General features: G+C 46.3%; 1 protein-coding gene across 2 annotated transcripts in view; it reads right to left on the bottom strand.

Annotated features, from left to right (window-relative positions):
- Positions 1–779: 779 nt before the first annotated feature.
- Positions 780–23,648, bottom strand: part of Gripap1 (GRIP1 associated protein 1) — a 35,645-nt gene continuing 12,776 nt past the window's right edge. The window contains exons 7-26 of one of the 2 annotated variants that reach the window (XM_013032358.1): positions 23,317–23,501; positions 23,087–23,134; positions 22,409–22,440; positions 22,266–22,313; positions 22,032–22,131; positions 19,775–19,852; positions 19,474–19,566; positions 18,628–18,762; positions 16,755–16,850; positions 16,308–16,520; positions 15,636–15,749; positions 12,404–12,481; positions 12,203–12,298; positions 12,024–12,080; positions 11,804–11,903; positions 6,897–7,027; positions 3,294–3,416; positions 3,067–3,160; positions 2,127–2,281; positions 780–1,371 (exon numbers count right to left, since the gene is read on the bottom strand). In XM_013032358.1, the coding sequence (XP_012887812.1) occupies positions 1,279–1,371; positions 2,127–2,281; positions 3,067–3,160; positions 3,294–3,416; positions 6,897–7,027; positions 11,804–11,903; positions 12,024–12,080; positions 12,203–12,298; positions 12,404–12,481; positions 15,636–15,749; positions 16,308–16,520; positions 16,755–16,850; positions 18,628–18,762; positions 19,474–19,566; positions 19,775–19,852; positions 22,032–22,131; positions 22,266–22,313; positions 22,409–22,440; positions 23,087–23,134; positions 23,317–23,501 (2,069 nt within the window). In that variant the 3' untranslated portion in view covers positions 780–1,278. The remainder of the gene's footprint in view (positions 1,372–2,126; positions 2,282–3,066; positions 3,161–3,293; positions 3,417–6,896; positions 7,028–11,803; positions 11,904–12,023; positions 12,081–12,202; positions 12,299–12,403; positions 12,482–15,635; positions 15,750–16,307; positions 16,521–16,754; positions 16,851–18,627; positions 18,763–19,473; positions 19,567–19,774; positions 19,853–22,031; positions 22,132–22,265; positions 22,314–22,408; positions 22,441–23,086; positions 23,135–23,316; positions 23,502–23,648) is intronic. The other variant, XM_013032359.1, reaches the window with a different exon arrangement.

Consider the following 23,648-nt stretch of genomic DNA (forward strand, 5'->3'; position numbering starts at 1 on the left):
ACATATTAAACAACTAAAGGTGTGTTGTGAGAGGGGGTATAGTAAGGCAAGGCTAAGCCTAGCCTTTCAATCATATACCCGCCCATAAAAGCCTCTATTTTATCACACACTTCATCTGTCCATTCTTCCATCCTTCTATCCACCAATCCATATAGCCATCTCTCCATTTATGAATCTACCCACAAATCTACTCATGCATTTGTATGTTCAACCCATCCACCCAACCATTTGCTAACCTATCTGCATGTATCAACCCACCTATTTGTCCTTTTATCCATCATTTATGTACCCACTTTATTCTTCTCCATTCACTAGCTCATCCACCCCTTTACATACCAATTTACTCCCCACCTGTCTGTAAACCCATCCGCTTATCTACCCGATTCATGCACCTTCCCATTTGTCTGTCCATTTACATCTTCACTTATCCATCTGCTATCCACTTACTGATGTCTTCCCATTTATATATCCAGTCGCCTACCCATCCATTTATTTTTCAATGTATCCATCATCTATCCTTGCATCTTCCCACTTATATTTATCCATTAGTCCACCCAACCACTTATCCATCCTGCCGTATGTCCACTCATCTACACCATACACACCCACCCACCCACATATCCGAAGATCATTGTTTCAGTTTGAGAGGTTGGTCAGGAGGCAGGTGAGGTAAGGTGAAGTGGAGGAAGTTGCAGACTTCCCTCCCCATTCCATTGGAGTGACCTTCCCATTCCCAGCACATCCCTCTTGATTGAAAAGAATGAGACCAGACATTCAGTGGGTGGGCCCGTCTGGCCAGATGGTATTTTGGCTGCACAGCCTTTACACACGCGCGCGCGCGAGCACACATACATACACACACGCACACACATATTGCTAGAATGCTGAACATGGACCGCATCCCCACCCAACATCCCCATTCCCAAATGTAGAGTAGCCAGGCTTTCAAACATAAATTAAAAAATAAAATAAAATAATTTAAAAAAAGAGTTGTTCTCTGGGAGGGAGAGCTCATGCAGAGATGAAGGCAGAAGCCCCTGGACTAGGGCTAAGAAGGAGAATTCTCTGCCCTTCCCTTGGGACCCTTCCCTACCCCTACTCCCTAGGGGCCTTTGCCCTAAGACAGGTATTAACACCAGCCATAGGCCTTTGCCCCTTTAATGTTCAGTCTCCCAAACTACTAGATTTTGATGCCAGCCTTCATTTTCCCACCACAGCCCAAGGGAAAGGCATCCTGGGGGCTGGAAAGGGGAAGGAGTAGTTGCAGTCTGCAGATCTTTAGCTGGCTTCTCCGGGCTGTAGGTCTGGGTCAGGAGACCCTACACACTCCTTGCTGAGACGCACAATTTCCTGGGACAGAACTTCCATGTCCTAAGAAACAAATGAGCAATCAAGAGCCAAAGCAGTAAGCAGGGGTTATTCCACCTACCAAACCTGGAGTGCCATCTATGATTCCCTAGAAGTGTCTTGGCCAGGTGTGGGAAGGTGCCTGGAGAAACTTGAAGTGTCCTAGAGGGCTGGACTAGATGGGTAGGGGATTTCTGGAACTAAGAGGATGAGGTAGGTCATCTGCTGTAGCCTGGTACTGCTATAGGATACAACTGTCACCCTCATTACCTCTCTTAACAAATATGAGCTTGCTTGTCCAAAGCAGGAACTGAATCTGACTGCCCTAGAGATGGGGAAATATTTGGTGGGGACAAATGGACATATGAATGGACACATTGGGAATGTGTAGCAGGCAAATAGGTATACTAGGAGATTGTGCTGAGGATAACAGGTAGGGAGTTAGGTCATTGAGTAGGTATGTGAAAGGTAAGACAAAGGGTGATTCATGAGTAGATAAGGAAAAATGGTGGGCTGGGAAATAGGTGGAAGTACAGTATGGTAGATACCCAAAGGGGTAAGTGGTTGGGTGAATGGGTGTATGAATGAATGATTCGGTGCATGGAGGAGTAGAGGGAAGAGTAAATGACTAAGCTGCTATGTTGACTGAAGGATAGAAGATGAGAGCATGTAAGGGTGATGGATGAATGGGTAGGATGATGGCTGAATTGACGCAGGGACAGAGTAGCTGAGGAGATAGGAGGCTGTATGGATATGGTGAGCAGGTAGGCCACACTCACCTTGTGCAAATGCATATTCTTGGTAAGCTGCTCTTCTAGCATGTTCTGCAGCTTTTTGTTCATCTCCCGAAGGTTCTCATCGCCTGGCTTCACTAGGTCTCTTAGGACACTGCCCAGCCCACTTCGGTCTGTGTGGCCTGCTGCCACAGACACATCTGCAAGGTTCCCAGGCTGAGTACCACTCTCTCGGCAGAGTCAAAGGAGAGCCAAGAGAGTGGGCAGAGCCAGAGGAGGAAAGAAGGAAAACAAAGTACAGGCAAGAAGGGAGGGAGAGCAGCCATGTTATGTAGGAGGACACAAGCTTCAATGTGAGAAACACAGCTATCACTTACTAGTCATGTGACCGGGTGCTGGTGGCTCATGCCTGTAATCCTAGCTACTTACTTAGGAGGCTGAGATTTGAAGATCAAAGTTCAAAGTCCACCCAGGCAGGAAAGTCCATGAGACTTACATCTCTAATAAACTACCAAAAAGCTGGAAGTGGAACTGTGGCTCAGGTAGTAGAGCATGAGCTCTGAGCAACAGAAACTCAATGCCCAGGTCCTGAGTTCAAGCCCCAATTATGGCATACAAAAGAGGGATAAGGTACAGAAAATGAAAATTTATGGACACATAACAATAGAGCTAGTGAGACAAGATGAAAGGGGACAGAAAAAAAGTAACACAGGAAAAAAAAACAGGAGAAAGCAGAGAGGAAAAGAGACAGACAAGATAGACATAGGGAAAAAAGACGAGGAAGGTCAAAGAAACCCACTAGAGAACAGGGAATGGAAAGATGACAGGGACCTGGAGATAAAAGAGGAGGCAAGATAAATGCACAAAGCTTCCCTACTCCCCCATACCATGGTCATGGTCTTGTCAGTTCCAAGAAAAGAGAAGTTACAGCATAGATCAATGGAAGGAGGTCAGGTAAAGGCTGGAGTGGGAAGGGGATACTGACCAATCCGGCTGTCCATGACATAGGTCTCAATGATGGCACTCTTCCGGCAAAGGTCCTCTGCCATCGAGGCACTGCTCACTTCTAGATGTTTAACCTGTAAGATGGCCCAGCCCATTTCAGGTCTCTCGACTACATAGTTCACTCATAAGATGAGGAGACCCAGCCCTAACCCCTTCTCACTGAGCATCCCCAGAGCACTTCAAGTGGCCTAAGCAAGTAGATAGTACCTTCTCCTCCAGCATCCATTTCTCCTGTTGTGTTTCAGCCAACCGCTGAAAGAGTTCAGCTACTTCTTCATCTGATAGCTCTGCTGGCCGAGGGGGTTGGGCCTGAGGGCTGCTGGATAAGGACTGCAAGGAAAGAGGAAAAACCAGGTCAGGTTCAGCATGGCCTATGCTAGACTTGAGTCAGAGGTTAGAGGTGGTAGGCAATCATGGGTCCTGTGGTTAGGGCTGGAGACCAGTACTGGAACTCTCAAAGACTCACTCCTCTTGGCCTAAAGGCAGGAGGGTGGAGTAGACAGTATAATCACTGCATCAGAACCTGGATGAGAGATGGATGATCCAGTAGACAGGAAATGAAGGTAAGAGCAGAACAAACTAAATGGCACCAATAGGAAGTTAGAAGAGGGGCTGGGAAGATGGCTCAGTGGTAGAGTGCTTGCCTTGCATGCATGAGGCCCTGGGTTCGATTCCTCAGCACCACATAAGCAGAAAATAAAAAGCCGGAAGTGGTGCTGTGGCTCAAGTGATAGAGTGCTAGCCTTGAGCTGAAGAGCTGAGGGATAGCGCCCAAGCCCAGAGTTCAGGCCCCATGACTGGACCCCCCCTCAAAAAAAAAAGTAAGTTAGAAGAAAAAAAATCTAGCCAGGCACCAGTGGCTCATGCCTGCAATCCTGGCTACTCAAGAGGCTGAGACTGTGGATTGCCATTGGAAGCCAGCCCAAGCAGTGAAATCTCCAAGACATATCTCTACTAAAACTACTAAAAGAGCTGGAAGTGCAGCTATGGCTCAAGTGGTAGAGGGCTAGCCTTGAGCACAAAAGCTCAGGGACAGCACCCAGACCCAGACAGAGTTGAAGCCCCAGGACCAGAAAAAAAAATCTAAAAGGGGGGGCTAGGAAGGTGGCTCAGTGGTAGAGCGCTTGCCTTGCATGCCTGAGGCCCTGGGTTCGATTCCCCAGCACCACATAAGCAAAAAGAAAAAAACCGGAAGTGGCACTGTGGCTCAAGTGGTAGAGCGCTAGCCTTGAGCTGAAGAGCTGAGGGACAGCGCCCAGGCCCAGAGTTCAGGCTCCACGACCGGACCCCAAAAAAAAAATTAAAAAAAAAAATCTAAAAGGAAGGACATTTCCTACAGACCAACAGGAAAGGTCTCTTCTATACACTAGTGTTAGGAGAAAAAAAAAGTGACCGCACTAAACTAAAGCAACTTAAGAAACAAAAAAACTACCACAAGGGCTGGGAAGGTGACTCAGTGGTAGAGTGCTTGCCTTGAATGCATGTTGCCCTGGGTTCGATTCCTCAGCACCACATAGCAGAGAAAGCTGGAAGTGGAGCTATGGCTCAATTGGTAGAGTGCTAGCCTTGAGCTGAAGAGCTGAGGGACAGCACCTAGGCCCAGAGTTCTGGCCCCATGACCAACCAAAAAAGAAAAAAAACTACCACAAACAATATATGCTTTGAATATTGGTTGTACAATAAAGGCTGTTTGGGGGTCAATTATAGAAATCCTATTAAGGGGAGGGGGGAGGCTGGGAAGGGATGTGAAGGGTAAACAAAGGAGGAGGCTGCAATGCTTGGTAAGAAATGTACGCATTATCCTGCCCATGTAATTGTAACTCCTCTGTACAGCATGTTCACAAATAAAATAAAATTAAAAAAAAAAGAAATCCTATTAAGGTCAAAGTAATAGATGAAATGAAAATTTAACTACATTAGGAAGATACCAAGGTAGAGAGATCACCTGAACATAAACATGATACGCTTTACCTCACTTGGGTTTAAAATAGAGAAAATTGGAAGGATATAAATTGGGATTGTGGGTGTGTGTGTATGCGTGTACATGCATGTGCATGCACCTGCATGCCAGTCTTTGGGTGGCTACAGCTCCAACAAACCACACTTTCAGCTTTGTGGTGGCTAATTGGAGATAAGAGTCTCAAAGATTTTCCTGTCTGAGCTGGCTCAAATCATGGTCCTTAGATCTCAGCCTTCTAAATAGTTATGATTATAGGCTTGAGTCACCAGCACTTGGATATTTTTTTAAATAAGATCTCACTATGTTGCTCAGGTTGTCCCCCAACCTCCTGGGCTTAAGCAGTCTTCCTGCCTCCTACGTAGCTTAGATTACAGGCATGTGCCACTGTGCCCAATGTGAACTAAGAATTAATAATAGTGGGCTGGGAAGGTGATTCAGTGGTAGAGTGCTTGCCTTGCATGCTCGAGGCCCTGGGTTCGATTCCTCAGCACCACATAAGCAAAAAGAAAAAAGCCAGAAGTAGCGCTGTGGCTCAAGTGGTAGAGCTCTAGTCTTGAGCTGAAGAGCTGAGGGACAGTGCCCAAGCCCAGAGTTCAGGCCCATGACCGAACCCCCCCCCAAAAAAAAGAATTAATAATAATGTAGTCAGGCTGGGCACCAGTGGCTCACCCCTGTAAGCCTAGTTACTAAGGAAGCTGAGATCTGAGGATCGTGGTTTGAAGCCAGCCAGGATGGAAAATGTGATGAGACATCATCTCTAACTAACCAGCCAAATGTCAGGTTGGAAGTGTGGCTCAAGTGGTAGAGCACTAGGCATGAGCGCTTGCTAGTGAGCCTAGTGAGTGTGAGGCCCTGAGTTCAACCTTGGCATCATAAAAAATATTATAATAGTAATTCTAGATGAAGATGGGGTTTTCTTGTCAGTTGTAGGGCTTGAACTCTGGGCCTGGGCCCTGTCTCTGAGCTCTTCAGCTCAAGATTAGTGCTCTACCACTTGAGCCACAGCACCACTTCCCATTTTCTGGTGGTTAATTGGAGATAAAATTCTCACGGGCTTTTCTTGCCCAGGCTGGCTTTGAACTGTGATCCTCAGATCTCAGCCTCCTGAGTAGCTAGGATTACAGGTGTGAGCCACAGGTGCCCAACCAAGATGGGATTTTTTTTTTTACATTTAAATTTCTAAATTCGAGGTTTTTTCAATTCCTATAATATATACACATAGAATAAAAAAGCATTATTTCCAAAAGAAGTTACTAATAGGGACGATAATGTGATAGATGGTAATAATAATGAGTAAGTTGGGAAAAGGGACTTGTTTTACAATGAGAATGAGTGGCCTGTCCGCATGCAGCAATATAAACCCAAGTTGATGAGCTTGAGTTGACAAAAAATGCTTCTGCTAGCTGGGCAATGGTCTCTCATGCCTGTAATCCTAGCTACTCCAGAGGCTGAGAGCTTATGATCCTGGTTCAAAGCCAGTCTGGGCAGGAAAGTCCATCAGACTCTTATCTCTAATAAACTACTCAGAAAAAGCTGGAAGTAGCACTGTGGCCCAAGTGGTAGAGTGCAAAAGATGCTCAGGGACAGCAACCCAGGCCCTGAGTTCAAACCCCAGGACTAGCAAAAAAATGCTTGTGCACAGCTCTATCAGTGATAAAGCATGTGTTGGGCACATGAGTATGTGTGAAGTCCTAGGTTTGATCCTCAATACCCAAATACAAGAAAAAGAATAAGGAAAGTAGAGACTATGGGAAGGTTCATATAGATGTCTTCAGTTAAGGGAAAAGTAGGAATAGCCTAGCTTTTGGGTGAGGAGAAGTTGAGGCTACAGGCTCATCCTTGGCACTTACCCTGGCTGGAGCGGCAGAGCTCTCCTTCTCTCGCAAGATCTCCCGGTAGCTGAAGGAGGAGATGCTACTGCTGTCCCCTGTTTGAGTCCGGCTTGGTGAGTTCATCTCAGAGAGAACTAGCTCCTCGAGGCCTGAACAATAAAGAGAAAAGAAATCTGAGCCCCAAACCCTCTGGGCACCAGAGCAGTGACAGGCAAGAAGAGGCAGAAATACATTTGACAGCAATAAATAGAGGCAAAGAGACACACTCCAGCATGGGGAAAGATAACCAGGCAGAAATTGAAAAAAAGAAGCCAGGCGCTGGTGGTTCACACCTAAAATCCTAGCTACTCAGGAGGCTGAGATGTGAGGATAGCAGTTCAGCCAGCCCAGGCAGTAAAGTCCATGAAACCCATCTCCAATCAACCATCAAAAAGGCAGAATGAGAGCCCTGCGCTGATGGCTCACACTTGTAATCCTGGCTACTCAGGAGGCTGAGATCTGAGAATGGCAGTTCAAAGCCAGCCTGGGCAAGGAAAGTCTGTGCGACTCATCTCCAGTTGACCATCAGAAAACTGGAAGTGGTGCTGTGGCTCAACTGGTAGACCCCTCTTCTTCAACTGAAGTGCTCAGAGACAGGGCCCAGGCCCAGAGTTCAAGCCCCACAACTGACAAAACAAAGAAAAAAGGTATAATTAGGGTTCTGGCTCAAGTGGTAGAGTGCCAGCTTTGAGTGATAAAGCTAAAGGACAAGCTGGGAGTCAGTAGCTCACGCCTGTAATCCTAGCTACTCAGGAGCTGAGATCTGAGGATCATGGTTTAAAGCCAGCCCATGCAGGAAACTCTGTGAGACTCTTATCTCCAATAAACTACTCAGAAAACCAGAAATGGCACTGTGGCTCAAGTGATAGAACACTTGCCTTGAGCTGAAGAGCTGAGGGACAGCGCCCAGGCCAAGAGTTCAAGCCCCATAACTGACAAAAAAAATAGACAAAGAACAGCTCAAGGTCCTCAGTTGAAGTCACAGTACTGGTACATACACAATGAAAGAGGACAATGAGGGGATAAATGAACCACAAGTGTCCTAAACATTCAGAAATGGGAACAAATGCTGGGCACTAGTGGCTCACGCCTGTAGTCCTAGCTACTCAGGAGCCTGAGATCTAAGGATCACAGTTCAAAGCCAGGGCATTCAGGAAAGTTCATGAGACTCTTATCTCCAATCAACCACCAGAAAACCGGAAGTGGTGCTGTGGCTCAAGTGGTAGAGCGCTCTCCTTGAGCTGAAGAGCTCAGGGACAATGAGTGCCCAGGCCCAGAGTTCAAGCCCCACAACCAACCAAAAAAAGAAAAGAAAAAGCAAGAAATGGTGCTGTGGCTCAAGTGGGAGAGCAGAAGGAGCAGAAAGAGCTCAGAGACAGCACCTAGGCACAGAGTTCAAGTCCCAAGACCAGCAAAAGAAAGAGAGAAAAGAAAGAAAGAAAGAAAAGAGTGAGGGGAGGGGAGGGGAGGGGAGGGAAGGGGGACAGATAGCTAGAGGTCTTAGGGGCATATGCACAACCACATGCAGGGAAAACCCCAGAGATAGGAAGCCAGAGCAAGATGATGGAGACCCCACAGAAAGACATGGTTAGAGCAGAGTCACAGAAAAGATGGTGTCAGACTTGTAGCCATGCACTGAGACCTCAATTCTAACAGATAGGGAAATGTATGATTTACAATTCTAATCTATCCCATGCTTCTGATTAATATGAAACAAAAAACAGAAACAAAACTCTTCTATCATAAAGACAGATTATCGCTGGGGACTGAGGGCCTCAGCAAGACATTGATTGGGTAAGAGAGATGTCTGTTTAGCCATGTCACATAACATAGGCACTTGGTTGTGCCTGGTGGCACACACCTGCAGGAAGATTGCTTACGCCCAGGAATTCAAAGCCAGCCTGAGCAACATATCAAGACTTCATCTTAAAACAAACAAAAAAACAAAAACAAAAACAGGTTAGACATGGGTGGCTCATGCCTATAATTCTAGGGACTCAGGAGGCTGAGCTCTAAGGATCACGGCTCAAAGCCAGCCTGAGCAGGAAAGTCTGTGAGACCCTTATCTACAAATAACCATCAGAAAACTGGAAATGGCGCTGTGGCTGAAAGTAGTAGAGCACTAGTCTTGAGCAAAAAAAACCTCAAGGACAGCACCTTAGCCCTGAGTCTAAGTCTCAAAACTGACCAAAAATACAAAAACAAACAAAGGAATCCAAAAACAGGTACCTGTGGCTCACACCTGTAATCCTAGCTACTCAAGAGGCTGAGATCTGAGGATCACAGTTCAAAGACAGCCCGTGCAGAAAAACCCTTGAAACCCTAATCTCCAATTAACCACCAGAAAACCAGAAGTGGTGCTATGGCTTAAGTGGTAGAATGCTTGCCTTGAGCTGAAGAGTTCAGGGACAGCACCCAGGCCCAGAGTTCAAGCACCATAACCGACAAAAAAATAAAATAAAATTCAAAAACAGAAGCCAGGTGCCAGTGCCTTATGCCTATATTCCTAACTACTAAGGAGGCTGAGATCTGAAGATCACAGTTCAAAGCCAGCCTGGGGAATAAAAGTCCATGAGACTGGGGCTGGGAAGGTGGCTCAGTGGTAGAGTGCTTGCCTTGCATGCATGAAGCCCTGGGTTTGATTCCTCAGCACCACAAAGGCAGAAAAAGCCATGAGTGGTGCTGTGGCTCAAGTGGTAGAGTGCTAGCATTGAGCTGAAGAGCTGAGGGACAGTGCCCAGGCCCAGAGTTCAGGCCTTACAACTGACCAAAAAACATAAAAGTCCATGAGACTGTTATCTTCAATTAACTACCAAAAAGCCAGAAATAGCCCAGCGCCAATGGCTCAAACCTGTAATTCTAGCTACTCAGAAGGCTGCAATCTGATGATTGTGGTTCAAAGCCAGCCTGGAAAGAAAGTCCGTGAGACTCTTCAATTAACCACCAGAAAACTGGAAGTGGAGCTGTAGTTCAAGTAGTAGAGTGCTTGTCTTGAACTGAAGAGCTGAGGGACAGTGCCCAGGCCCAGGGTTCAGGCCCCACTACCAACAATTTTTTTTAAAGCTCAGGAATAGCACCCAGGCCCTGAATTCAAGCCCCATGACCAAAAAAGAGAAAAAAGTCAGAAGTAGAGGTGTGGTAGAGCTCAAGTGGTAGAGCATTAGTCTTACGCCAAAAAAGAAACTCAGGATACTAAGAAATGTACTCATTATCTTGCCCATGTAATTGTAACCCCTCTGTACAGTATTTTCACAATAAAATGAAGAAACTCAGGACAGCTCCAAAGCCCTTTTTCCAACCCCCCCTCCCTACATGTGAAACTGGAAACAGAAAGCTTATCTTTCTGTCTGGTTTTTGATGGAGAGTACGTTGACACCACACCCCCAAGGGATCTTTTGTGTGTGTGTGTGTGTGTGTGTGTGTGTGAACACACTGTACAGAGGGGTTACAATTACATGGGCAGGTTAATGCGTACATTTCTTATCAAGCATTGCAGCCTCCTCCTCCCCCAAGGGATCTTCAGCAACTAAACAAGATGGAAGATGGTCTAGCTGTGTTTTTGTAAATGTCTTCTGCCTTAAGTGGCAGGACTAACATGGAATGGCTTTGTTACGCAATGAAAATGGTGTGATGTTGCTGTTTGTGTGGAAATCTCTTGCTTCATTGGGAGTTCCTGAAGAGTAGTGGCTTGGGGAATTTTGTATTGGTGACCCTTAGACTTTCTGGGTGGGGATTTATACAATGAGAATGGACATGATAGATTTAGAAACACTAAATGAAATGTGGGAGTGTGTATGTGAGGTGACAGAGACATAAGCAGAAGTCAGAAGAGAGAAGATAGACACACAGAGATAAAGAAATAAAAGGTCAGAGAGATGAAAAGGTGGGGAGGAGAAAAGGAAAGATCTAGAGAAAGAATGCAGGGAGATAATTGTATACACAGAGAGTATAGAGCAAAATGAGACAGAGAGGCACAGAAAGACAGGAACAAAGAAAAGAGAACAGTAGCAGGACACTAATGGCTCACTCAACTCCTATATTCCTGGCTATTCAGGAGGCTGAGATCTGAAGATTAATGCTCAAAGCCATTCCAAACAAGAAAGTCTGTGAGACTCTTCTTTCCAATTAACCACCAAAAAGCCAGAAGTGGAACTGTAGCTCAAATGCTAGAGTGCCAACCTTTAGTAAAAAAGCTTCAAGATGCTGGGTGCCAGTGGCTCATGCCTGTAATTCTACCTACTCAGGAGGCTGTGATCTGAGGATAGTGGTTCAACACCAGCCTGGGCAGGAAAGTCTGTGAAATTCTTATCTCCAATAAACCACCAGAAAACCGGAATTGGTGGTGTGGTTCAAGTGCTAGAGTGCTAGCCTTGAGCTGAAGAGCTCGGGGACAACACCCATGCCCAGAGTTCAAGCCTCACAACCAACAACAACAAAAAGCTTCAGGAAAGCACCCTGTCCCTGAGTTCAAGCCCCAGTATCAACTAAAGGAGAAAAAAAAGGACAGTAAAAAGGAAACAGGCATAAAAAGAAAATGCAGAGAAAGTAAAGGATAGGTGACAGAGAACAGACAAGAGATATAGCTCAAGGGGCTGGGAAGGTGGCTCAGTGGTAGAGTGCTTGCCTTGCATGCCTGAGGCCCTGGGTTCAATTCCTCAGCACCACATAAACAAAAAGAAAAAAGCCGGAAGTGGCGCTGTGGCTCAAGAGGTAGAGCGCTAGCCTTGAGCTGAAGAGCTGAGGGACAGTGCCCAGGCCCAGAGTTCAGGCCCCACAACTGGACCCCCCCCAAAAAAAAGAAAGATAGCTCAAAAGGGACAGAGAAAATCAGAAAGCAGGGCCAAAGGCCGCACAACATGCCTGCTGGGCCTGTCCTCCTTCCTCACCTGAGCGGCTCTTGCTGTTGGTGAGGATGTCCTGCAGCCTCTCCTGCAGCTTGTCAGCCCGTTTCCGCTCCAGGTGTAACTGCCGCTTGAGATCCTTGAGCTATTGGGGAAAGGGGAAAGGGGAAAAGACAAAATATGAGGACTGAGGCCCAAGAAACCCACAGGGATGTGGGGGGCACAAGCTAGGAAGGGGCTAAGTTTGGGCACCCTCCCATCTTACTGCAGCACTGCCCTTCTTCTCCAGGATCCGCTGTCCGTCCACTGTGTCTTTCACCTCCTATAGTTAAAGAGTGTACAGCTGGCAGATGACCACAAACTACCTATAGTGCAGCCTCTTCCTGTCCCAGACTGCAGGCTGAGACCCAGGCCTCCTCTTGGAGCCACGCCGAGACCACAGACCTGCTTCAGGCTGTTGATGGTCTTCACATGGTCATCTCTCTCCTCCTGGGCCTGCTGGAGCTGGTCCCGCACACCTTGTAGCTCCTCCTCCTTATCCTATAAAGTAAACAACAACTCAGGCCACAGGTGGAAAAACCTGTGTGTCCATAATACTGCTTGTCAGTACCCAGACCAGAAAGAACATCATCAAGTGAGAGGCACCTTCAACTCAGCAGCATGCTGCTCCTGGCACTGCTTCAGAGCTTCCTCTTGTTCCTGCTGCTGCTCCTGCAAGGATTCCTAAAAGACAAGTTCCAAGTCTAGGCATGCCCCACCCCCACTAGAACATGGCATGCCCAGTTATGGGTGTGTAGACTTCAGTAGGACTCATGGGGATATACAAAAAAGACATTTTTAGCTGGGTGCTAGTGGCTCACATTGTAATCCTAGCTACTCAGGATGCTGACACCTAAAGACCAAGATTCAAAGCCAACTTGAGCAAGAAAGCTGAGAGACCTCCAATTAACAAGCAAAAAGCCAGAAGTAGAGGTGCGGCTTAAATGGTAGTGTGCTAGCTTTGAATGAAAAGGCTAAGTATGAGGCTCTGCATTATGAGCACACAAGAAAATAAACTTGGCTAGGAATGTGGTTTAGTGGTAGAGTGCTTGCCGTATGCATGTAGCCCTCAGTTTGATCCTCTATACCATATAAACAGAAAAAGCCAGAAGTGGTGCTGTGGCTCAAGTGGTAGAGTGTTAGTCTTTTTTTTTTTGGGGTCCGGTCATGGGGCCTGAACTCTGGGCCTGGGCGCTGTCCCTCAGCTCTTCAGCTCAAGGCTAGCGCTCTATCACTTGAGCCACAGCGCCACTTACGGCTTTTTTCTTTTTGCTTATGTGGGTGCTGAGGAATCGAGCCCAGGACCTCAGGCATGCAAGGCAAGCGCTCTACCACTGAGCCACCTTCCCAGCTCCTAGAGTGTTAGTCTTGAGCACAGAAAGACTCAGGAACAGCGCCCAGGCCCTGAGATCAAGTTCCATGACTGGCAAAAAAAAATATTTATTTATTTATTGGCAGTACTAGGGTTTGAACTCAGGGCCTTGGACTTGCTAGGCAATAACTCTATTGTTTGGACCACACTTCCAGCCCTATTTTTTTAAATATTGTATATATAAAAAGAAATATCTTGGCAATAGAATCTAGTTTTAAACACAGAATTCCTTTGTGTTTCATATACACCATATACACATAAACTGACAGGTTTTTTAGTTCATCACATGGGCTCAGGTGTAGAATATTCAACTTGCAGCATCACACTGGTATTCAAAGTTTCAAGAAGTCTGGAGTATTTTGGATGTTGATTCTCTATTCATGGATGCTTCCAGCCCTATTTTTTTTTCAAATAGGGTCTCACAAGGCTGCCCAGACTGACTTCAAATTCTCAATCCTCTTACTTCAGCCTCTAGAATGCTGAGATTACAGGCATACACTACCACAGCTGACATATCTTCTTATAATAAACACATGCTCTTAGGCAGAAGTCCATAGAATTGTAAGACTATACTATTCACATAATAGATCTGGCTTTGCATTTACAGTTTTTTTTTCTTTTTGCTGGCTTTGGGGCTTGAACTCTGGGCCTGGGCGCTGTCCCTGAGCTTCTTTTTGCTCCAGGCTATTGCTGTACCACTTGAGCCACAGTACCACTTCCAGCTTTTTTTGAATAGTTTATTGGAGCTAAGAGTCTCACAAACTTTCCTGCCTGGGTTGGCTTTGAATCGCAATCCTCAGATCTCAGCCTCCTGAGTAACTAGGATTACAGGTATGAGCCACCAGTGCCTGGCTTATATTTTCTTTTATTTAACAAAATGTAACACACACTTACATGCCAGGAATGAAGGGCTTTACATATATTAATTAATTTTCTATAACTGTCCCATAATAGATAGTGGGATATTTTTTCCTACTGGGGATTGAACCCAATAGCAAAAATGCCTCATGTAGGCCAAGAATGCAGTCTGCCATCTTTCAACCAAAGATGAAAAAGGGTCACAGGGCCTGGGTGCTGTCCCTCAGTCAGACAACTGGCCTAAGATCACACAACAAAGTGGCCTAGCCAGGATTTAAACCCAGGGAAAAACAACCAGCTTTAGTCTCTGCTCTTTACTGCTAAATGAATTGCTTTTATCCTCTCCCCTCTTCCCCCTTCTTTCCCTGTCTCTCCGTCTTTTGGTACCAGTTTTGGGGATTGAATTTAGGGCCTGGGAACTGTCCCTGAGCTTTTGTGCTTAACACTAGCACTCTACTGTTGAGCCACAGTTCCATGTCCACAGGAATGTTGGTCCACAAGCATTCCTGCCCAGGTTGAGTTTGAAATGTGATCCTCTGGTCTCAGTCTCCTTGAGTAGCTAAGATTACATGCATGAGCCACCAGCATCTGGCTGTCTGTCTCTTCTTTGGCAGAACTGGGACTTGAACTTAGGGCCCTGCACTTGCTAGGCAGGTACTCTTATCACTTGAGCCATGCCTGAGGCCCCCTATGACACTGTCATAAGGTTTCCAAAAAATGACAATAAAGGTTCTTAATTCAAATAAAACCAGTGCATCACAATAATTTCCTCTCAGGGGCTGGGAAGGTGGCTCAGTGGTAGAGCGCTTGCCTTGTATGGATGAGGCCCTGGGTTCGATTCCTCAGCATCACATAAGCAAAAAAAGAAAAAAGCTGGAAGTGGCGCTGTGGCTCAAGTGGTAGAGGGCTAGCCTTGAGCTGAAGAGCTGAGGGACAGCGCCCAGGCCCAGAGCTCAGGCCCCACGACCGGACCCCCCCAAAAAAAGATTTCCTCTCAGGAGGAAGAGGTGCCTTTTCAAATCTGCACATAGATTGGGAGAAGCCCTGTCCACCTGACATTCTTCCCTAGTTCCCCTGGTCCTCTCCAGAGAAGCACTAGGGTTTTTGTTTTGTTTTGTTTGGTGTCAGTTCTGGGGCTCAAACTCAGAGTTTGGGTGCTCTCCCTGAGCTTTTTGTTCAAGGCTAGCTTTCTACCACTTAAGCTACAGCTCCACTTACAGCTTCTTTTTTTTCTTTTGTCAATCATGGGGCTTGAACTCTGGGCCTCGGTGCTGTCCCTCAGCTCTTTAGCTCAAGGTGAGCACTCTACCACTTGGGCCACAGCACCACTTCCAGTTTTCTGGTGGTTAATTGGAGATAAGAGTCTCACGGACTTGCCTGCCTGGGTTGGCTTTGAACCTCGATCCTCAGATCTTAGCCTCCTGAGTAGCTAGAAATGCAGGTGTGAGCCACCAGTGCCTTGAACACTGTTGAGTCAGAGAGACTGTTGGGAATACCTATAAGTACAGAATATCTGAGAAAATTCTAGGGTATGACCACTCCCACTCCCCTGTTTTGGCAAGGGGGCCCCTAAGAAGCCTTTGGTCTTTCCCAACTACCATCACTTACCTCAGCTTCCTTCAAACGCCGTTCAAACCAGCCCTTGGCTCCATCCATTGAGTGTACCTGAGCTTGAAGTTCTTCTACCATCTGCTGAAGGTTTTCCAGCTCCCGGGTTCGAGCCTAGAAGGGGCAAACTTCTCAGAGGCTAGACAGGCAGAAGAGTGAGTATTTCACATATGCCCTGGCCTATTGAGGGTTGATGCCAGGACTCAAGTGGTAGAGCACTTGGTTCAATCCTCAGTACTGCCAAAAAAAGAGAGAAAGATAGGCAGGTGCCAGTGGCTCACACTTATAACCCTAGCTATTCAGTTAGGAGACTGAGATCTGAGGGTTGTGGTTTGAAGTCAGCCCAAGCAGGAAAGACTGAAAGCGTCTCATCTCCAATTAACCACTTAAAAAGACAGAAGTGGAGCTGTGGCACAAATGGTGGAGCACCAGCCCTGACCAAAAAAGCACAGAGACAGTGCCCAGGCCCTAAGTTCAAGCTATCCATAGTACTGGCACAAAAGAGACAGACAGACACAAAGAAAGACATAGATGGAGAGACACAGAGAAGAGAGAAGGGCATCAAAACAACCACCAACCTTTTCCTCCTGGGATAGACAGACAGAGACAGAGACAGAGACAGAGACCAAAAAAAAAACAGAGAAGGGCATCATCACCAACCCATTCACCAACCTTTTCCTCCCGGATCTGTCCACGGAGCTCCTCCTCCTGCCGCTTTTTGTCCTCATGCAGCTCTCGGAGCTCACGCTCATAGCGGGCACGCACTCCTAACACCTCCTTCTCATGACGTAATCGGATGGCACCCAGCTCTTCCTTGTGCTGAGACTTTTCCTGCATCGTCTCCATTGCTAGCTCATCCAGCATGGCTTTCCGCTTCTCAGCACTCTGGGCAACAGGAAAGTGGCATTCCGTTTCCTCCCCCAACACCAGAAAAGACCCATCACTGTGTCCTCATGTCCAAGGAACTGGCCTCTTCAAACTGGTTAAATCACTCAGCCATCTTTATGGAAATGGTTGCATTAACTTCTTACTCCCAAGATTTGGCCATATCATATGTGCACACATGTGGTACACAAATCTCCATAGGCTGGACCAGTCCCTCACCCCATGGTGCCTCACCTTCCGTGCCTCCTGGAGGTCCTGGATCAATTGCTCCTTCTCCTGTCCTATATCTTGTAGTTGTTCCAGCAGCCGATTATTGGCTCTTAGTGATTCCTAGTGCAGGAAAGAAAGGGATTAAGTTTGAGTCTCAGGTAGGTACCAGTCATGAAGACACTTTTGATAGACCATATCAGAAAAGTGGGTGTTATGGGGGCTGGGAAGGTGGCTCAGTGGTAGAGCGCTTGCCTTGCATGCTCAAGGCCCTGGGCTCGATTCCTCAGCACCACATAAGCAAAAAGAAAAAAGCCAGAAGTGGCGCTGTGGCTCAAGTGGTAGAGCACTAGCCTTGAGCTGAAGAGCTGAGGGACAGCACCCAGGCCCAGAGTTCAGGCACCATGACCGGACCCCCCAAAAAAAGAAAAGTGAGTGTTAGGACAGACACTGCTAATTGCTCCCTAGTATTCATTCTCCCCTACTTCCCTAGCAATAGAATTTGTAGTTGAGGTAGTCTAGAAGACATTTCTTCTTCTTCTCATTTAAGAACACTTGTTTCTCAGTTTCGTGTGTGTGTGTGTGTGTGTTGGTAGTAGGGCTTGAACTCAGGTCCTGGGCACTATCCCTTAGTTTTTTTTTGCTCAATGCAAGTTCTCTACCACTTGAACCACAGCTCCAACTTCTGGCTTCCTGGTAGTTAATTGGGGATAAAGTCTGACAGAGCTGGGAGTGGTTCACACCTGTAATTCTAGCTCCTCAGGAGGCTGAGATCTGAGGATTGTGGTTTGAATTCAGCTCAGGCAGAAAAGTCTGAGACTCTTTTTTTCCCCCAAGTATTTCTTTTTTTTTGGGGGGGGGTCCAGTCGTGGGGCCTGAACTCTGGGCCTGGGTGCTGTTCCTCAGCTCTTCAGCTCAAGGCTAGTGCTCTACCACTTGAGCCATAGCGCCACTTCCGGTTTTTTTCTTTTTGCTTATGTGGTGGTGCTGAGGAATCAAACCCAGGGCCTCAGTCACGCAAGGCAAGCGTTCTACCACTGAGCCACCTTCCCAGCCCTCCCCCAAATATTTCTTTGAGATCAAGTGGCTACATAAATTTCACAATCCTATGGCATAGTTATACTTAGCTAAAGTCACAAACACTTTTTAATTTTCACAATGATAATCATCATTATCTTAATCTACATAGCTTATGAACTCTATGATTTCTTACAAATCAGGTGAGAGACTCATCTCTAATAAACTACTCAGAAAAAGCCAGAAGTGGTGCTGGGGTTCAAGAGGTAGAGTGCTATTCTGGAGCACAAAGAGGCTCAGTACAGCTCCGAGGCCCTGAGTTCAAGCCCCATGACCAACAAAAAAAAAAGAAAAAAAGGAATCTAAAATCAGAAACCCTTCTGGCCAGAAGTATTCTGGGTAAAAGAAATTCAACTCATATTATGAAATTAGAATAGATATCCTAGTCACCTACAGGTGGTACATGCCTGTAATCCCAGGTACTCAGGAGGCTGAGATCTGACCATTGTGGTTTGAAGCCAGCCCGGGTAGGAAAAGCATATGAGAGTCTATCTCCAATTAACCACCAAAAAGCCTTAAGTGGAGTTATGGTTCAGGTGGTAGGGCATTAACTTTGAGGGAAAAAGCCGAGGATCAATTTCCAGATCCAGAGTTTAAGCCCCAGTACTGGCATTCACACATCCTCACAAAAAAAGAATGGATATCCCTAACTTATTGAAGAGGGTAAGTCTTGCAGACATGAAACTATTTGAGTGAGGACATTCAGGAATTAGCAAGTTAGAGATTCACACATGAGTCTAGGTCCTCTACTGTCTTCCTACATAAGGACTCCAACGAGCCAATACTAAGGAACTGCATGACAGACCAGAACCAGAAGTGTTACCTGGAGCTGGGAGTTGAGGTCATCTTTCTGTCCCATGAGATCTTTGTATTCAGTCTGTCGCTGTTGTAACTCGGCTGCCAGCCCAGTGGTCTGTTCCCGGAGCATATTTAGTTCCTGTGTTTTTGCTGTTTGGATCTGGAGAAAGTGGTGGTGATAGGCAATGGAGTATAAAGGACCCGAGGGCCTAGGCAGAGGACATGAGTTTCCCCGTTTCAGAAAGACAGAGAAGTATGAAGAGAGGTAGAGAGAGAAAACTTCAAACAGAAAAACAGGGAAGGAAATGTAAAAATGACATATATCTATGCAATAGAATATTATGCAGTAATAGAAGAATAGACCATGTTTCATACAGACAAATTTCACAAATACAAAGGTGTCAGAAAGAAGCCACAGGCACAGAGCATTGATTACATTCATATAAGTTAAAGAACAAACAAATGAGATCTATGCTGCTAAAGATCAATATAATGGTGATCCCTGAGGGAATACAGATGGGAAGGGTAAAGGGAACCTCCTACAGTATTGAATATGGCTGATATCTTGATCTGGAGGTGGCTAACGGGAGATAGAAAGATAGGAAGTGGGATGGATAGATAGGATTCACTGAGTATATATAAGATCATTTAAGATGATTACATTCCATGCAATTTACTGGAAGAGAATGTCACAGAAGTAAGGATGAGATGATTAGAGAGAAGAGGGCAGGAAGCCAACAGAAAGAAGGAACAGAAAGAGACGCTAGAGAACAGCAGGGGATCCAGACCACCCTGCCTGGATGTAGACCAGAAGCAGAGGGAGATAGGGGAACTGGGGTGAGATCAGCAAGGGCTCCCAGGTGTCCTGTACCTGCTCCAGAGCAGCCAGGCTAGTCCTCAAGGCATTGTTCTCAGCCAATAGCCCTTCCACTTGTTCCTGCGCATCTGCACTCTGGATGGACACCTGGCCCCACCCCACGACAGGTGAGAATAGGTCCAAGACAGGGGGACAGGACCTACCCGCAGCCAAGAAAGGAGACAGATACACAGACACACAGAGCAGGACTAGAAGAAATCAAGACACCTCCCACCACTTGGACCCTTGCCTGCTTGTAAAGGAACCACTCAGTCCTTTCTCCACCCTCAATCCCAGCTCCATGAGCACAACATACCTGATCTTGTAGGGCCCGCAAAGCTGCTGCATGTTCTAGGCGTTCTCCCTGTCGCTGATCTCTTAGTTCTGCCAAGCTCTGTAGGGAAAAGGAGGTCAGAGGAGCCCATGTGAGATCTCAGTCTCCTCTTGGGTACATGTAACAACAAAGACTGACCAATCAGCATGTTCCTAGCACTTGTGAGTCTTGGAAATATCCATCAGAGATCTCAGGTCCATCCAGACTCTAAGATATTACCCCAGGGATCTCAAACATCCTCACCCTATCTATCCTAGCATCAAAAAATCTCAGAAACATTTAAGCTTCTGGCCCTAATTTGCAGGGAGCTGAAACTATTTCAACCCCCATTAACAGGAAGTCTCACACTCCAATTCCAATTGGGGAGCTCCAAGATTCTCAACCCCTAGATACCTCATATAGGGTCAGCACCCAGGGACTATAGCTTCACTCAGACTCTAGATGCTAACTATCAGTATAAACTAAAACTCCTAATTCCAGACCATAGAGATGTAAATCAAACAACCTCTTAGTTCCTAGTTCCTGGAAAAATCTCAGACTGATCCTCCTGATCAGATTGATCTACCACATTGGTTCTCCAGTCTCTAAGGATCTTCAGGCCCAACTGTTGGGGGAAGATCTCAATTTTTAATTTTCTGTGTGTGTGTGTGTGTGTGTGTGTGTGCGTGCTGGGGCTTGAACTTAGGACCTAGGCCCAACTGTTGGGGAAGATCTCAATTTTTAATTTTCTGTGTGTGTGTGTGTGTGTGTGTGTGTATGTTGGGGGAAGATCTCAATTTTTAATTTTCTCTGTGTGTGTGTGTGTGTGTGTGTGTGTGTGTGGGGCTTGAACTTAGGACCTAGGCCCAACTGTTGGGGGAAGATCTCAATTTTTAATTGTGTGTGTGTGTGATCTCATCCAGTGTGTGTGTGTGTGTGTGTGTGTGTGTGTGTGTGTGTGTGTGTGTGCTGGGGCTTGAACTTGTGTGTGTGTGTGTGTGTATGTGCTGGGGCTTGAACTTGTGTGTGTGTGTGTGTGTGCTGGGGCTTGAACTTAGGACCTGAGCACTGTCCATTAGCTTTTTTACTCAAGGCTAGTGCTCTACCACTTGAGTTCTATCCCCACTTGCTTGTTTTCTTGGTTTGTTTTGTCTGTCATGGGGCTTGAACTCTGGGCCTGGGTGCTGTCCCTCAGCTTTTCACCTCAAGGCTAGCACTCTACCATTTGAGCCACAGTGCCACTTCCGGCCTTTTCTGTTTATGTGCTGCTGAGGAACCAAACCCAAGGCTTCATGCATGTGAGGCAAGCACTCTACTGCTGAGCCACCTTCCCAGGCCAACTTCTGTTTGTTTTTTTTTTTTGATGGTTAATTGAAGATAAGAGTCTCACAGACTTTTCTGTTCAGTCTGGCTTTGAATCAGGATTCTCAGATCTCAGCTTCCTAAATAGCTAGGATTATAGGCATGAGCTCCCAACTCCCAGCAAGGGTCTCAATTTTACATAGACTCGTCACAGCCCTTGTATTCCTAGTTTCTAGGGCCTCCAGCTCATAAGCTGTCATATCCTCCATACCAAGGGACCTGACACCTAGGGAGATCAGATCCTTTGTGCAGAAAAGCTCACAGGCTTTAAAACCATACAGTCTTTGACCCCCTGGAGCCCTGTACCCATTTAAGATTTTTTGCTCTACTCCCTAAAGATCAGCTTTTGTTTTCTGCCCTCAGGGGTCATCCATCTCACATATTCCCCTTCCTATACATGTCAGGCCTAAATCAGACCCCTGTACCTTGAGACTCTCCAATGTACTTAGCCTTTAGCCTCAACTACCCCACCACTGAAAGTCTTGATCTATTTAATTCCCATGTCTTTAGCCCTCATGTGTTTCAAATGTACTAACACTCCAGTGCTTAAAGGTTTCAACATTACCCAGCTTGCAGTGGGACAGTTCCAGAGCTAATTCAACCCAATTCCTAATTCTAGTTCCCAGTGGGAATTTTAGATTTATATAAACTCATAGCACACAATCTTCCAAGTACTCAGCTCCCAGAGATTCCTGATCCATGCAGCCTTCTACTGCAAACAGTAGGGTTCTCAAGGCTTCTATTTTCTTAGCTCCTGAGGGACCTATACCCACTCTGTCCATACATTTCCAACAAAGGAAATCTTAGACTCCCCACCTGCATTACAATAGACCTTAGACCTCCCCAGACTGCCAGCCCTGGCCTCCACTCCAGGGACCTTGGGACCCAGTACCCTCACCTGATTGGCAGCCTCAAGTTCCTGCTGTAACTTCTGGGTGCGAGCCAACTGGGCTTTGAGGTCAGCTTCCTTTCGTTGTTGTAACTCCTCTATTTTGTTCCTGGGGGTGACAAGGACTGGGCACATGAGACATAAGGCATGGCCCATTCTCACAGCTTTGCCCTGTTATCTTTAGTTAATTCTGCCGGTCATGGTTCCTGTTTATCTACCAGTACCCTCAACCCCGGTAGTTACCTGCTGTCATTAAATAATGTCTCCTTCTCTGTCTGCAGACGGCAAAAACTGGGCATAGAAAAAGACACAGTTGGGTCATTTCCACAAATCTATTCTCTTTAGGTCCCCAAAGTCCTTGGGGTGGGAAACAAAAAAAAATATACCTTTCTTGTTTCTTTTTCAGTTTCTCAGAAAGCTAGGGAGGAGAAAGGAGAACAAACAAATGATAACAATGAGAATAACAATTTAATTCTCATAAATATGAGAATAACATTAATTAAAAAATAATAGCCCCACGACCAACAAAAAAATAAAATAAACAATATTTACAGACACATCTTACTGAGTCCTTTCTGAAAGCCAGCATTTACTTATATCATCCTGTGGAATTCTCAAAACGGCCCTGAGAATTGAGAACTATTGGATTTACAAACAGGAAAACTGAATTTCAGAAGGATTAAGTAATTTGGCTTCCTAGCTGGTCAACAGAAACATTATCTCCAACTAGATCCTTTAGGTTCCAAAGGCCAGCATTTGTTCCCAATATAGTATTCAAAGGCCACAAGAGACAATGTCTAAGCTGGGAGCCCAGAAAAACAGGATCCTGGTTGGGCCTCCAGATTCTATGAGCCAAGAGTATATAAATCGTTGGATGGATGAATGAATGTGTGAAGTTGAGGGTAGATAGACAGGGGCCCGCCATGCAGAGAGGATGGGACCACATTATCCTATGCAACTCAGACATGAGTGCTAGCCTTTCCACTTTACACATGATGAAACTGAGCCTCTGAGAAAGCACAATGCCCCTTCTTCTCTTGTAGGAGAAAGTCTAGCAGCCCCACCTTAGCAAGTTCCTCCTGTAGCCTGGATGTTTCGGCCTGTTTTGAACTCTAGAGGGAGAGATAAGGGTGTTGTCAGCAAGGATAGGGAAGGTAGAAGCCTTCCCAGATCTTCCCACCTCCCTCACCTCTCAACCCACCAGATGGCCATGTCAGACATCTTCATGGGACACAGGCAGAGTAGAACATCTGCCTGCCTCCTGGCACTCAAGCCCCAACACCCTTAGATTCACCTCCAAGCCTTGTAGCTGCTCCCAGAGCAATCTCTTCTCCTCTTTCTCCATTTCCCATTTCAACTCCACCTCTGCCAGTGGCAGGGGGGCCGGAGCTGTAGGGATTGGTTCCATTGGGGGATCCCCCTGGCCCTCACTCACAGATGAGGACTTCATAGCCTCTTTCCCATAACGCTCCTGCAGGGCTGGTGGTAGAACAAGATGTATGATAAATGAGGTGTTTTGTGAAGCCCTTTGCCATACCTCAAATAAAGGGAGAACACCCCTTTCACCTGTCAAGTTATAGAGATCCTGCTTCAAGCAAGCACAAGCCTCATCTGTTTCTAATAAAT

This window comes from Dipodomys ordii, unplaced genomic scaffold (assembly GCF_000151885.1).
Source record: "Dipodomys ordii isolate 6190 unplaced genomic scaffold, Dord_2.0 Scaffold154, whole genome shotgun sequence".
Taxonomy (NCBI): Eukaryota; Metazoa; Chordata; class Mammalia; order Rodentia; family Heteromyidae; genus Dipodomys; species Dipodomys ordii.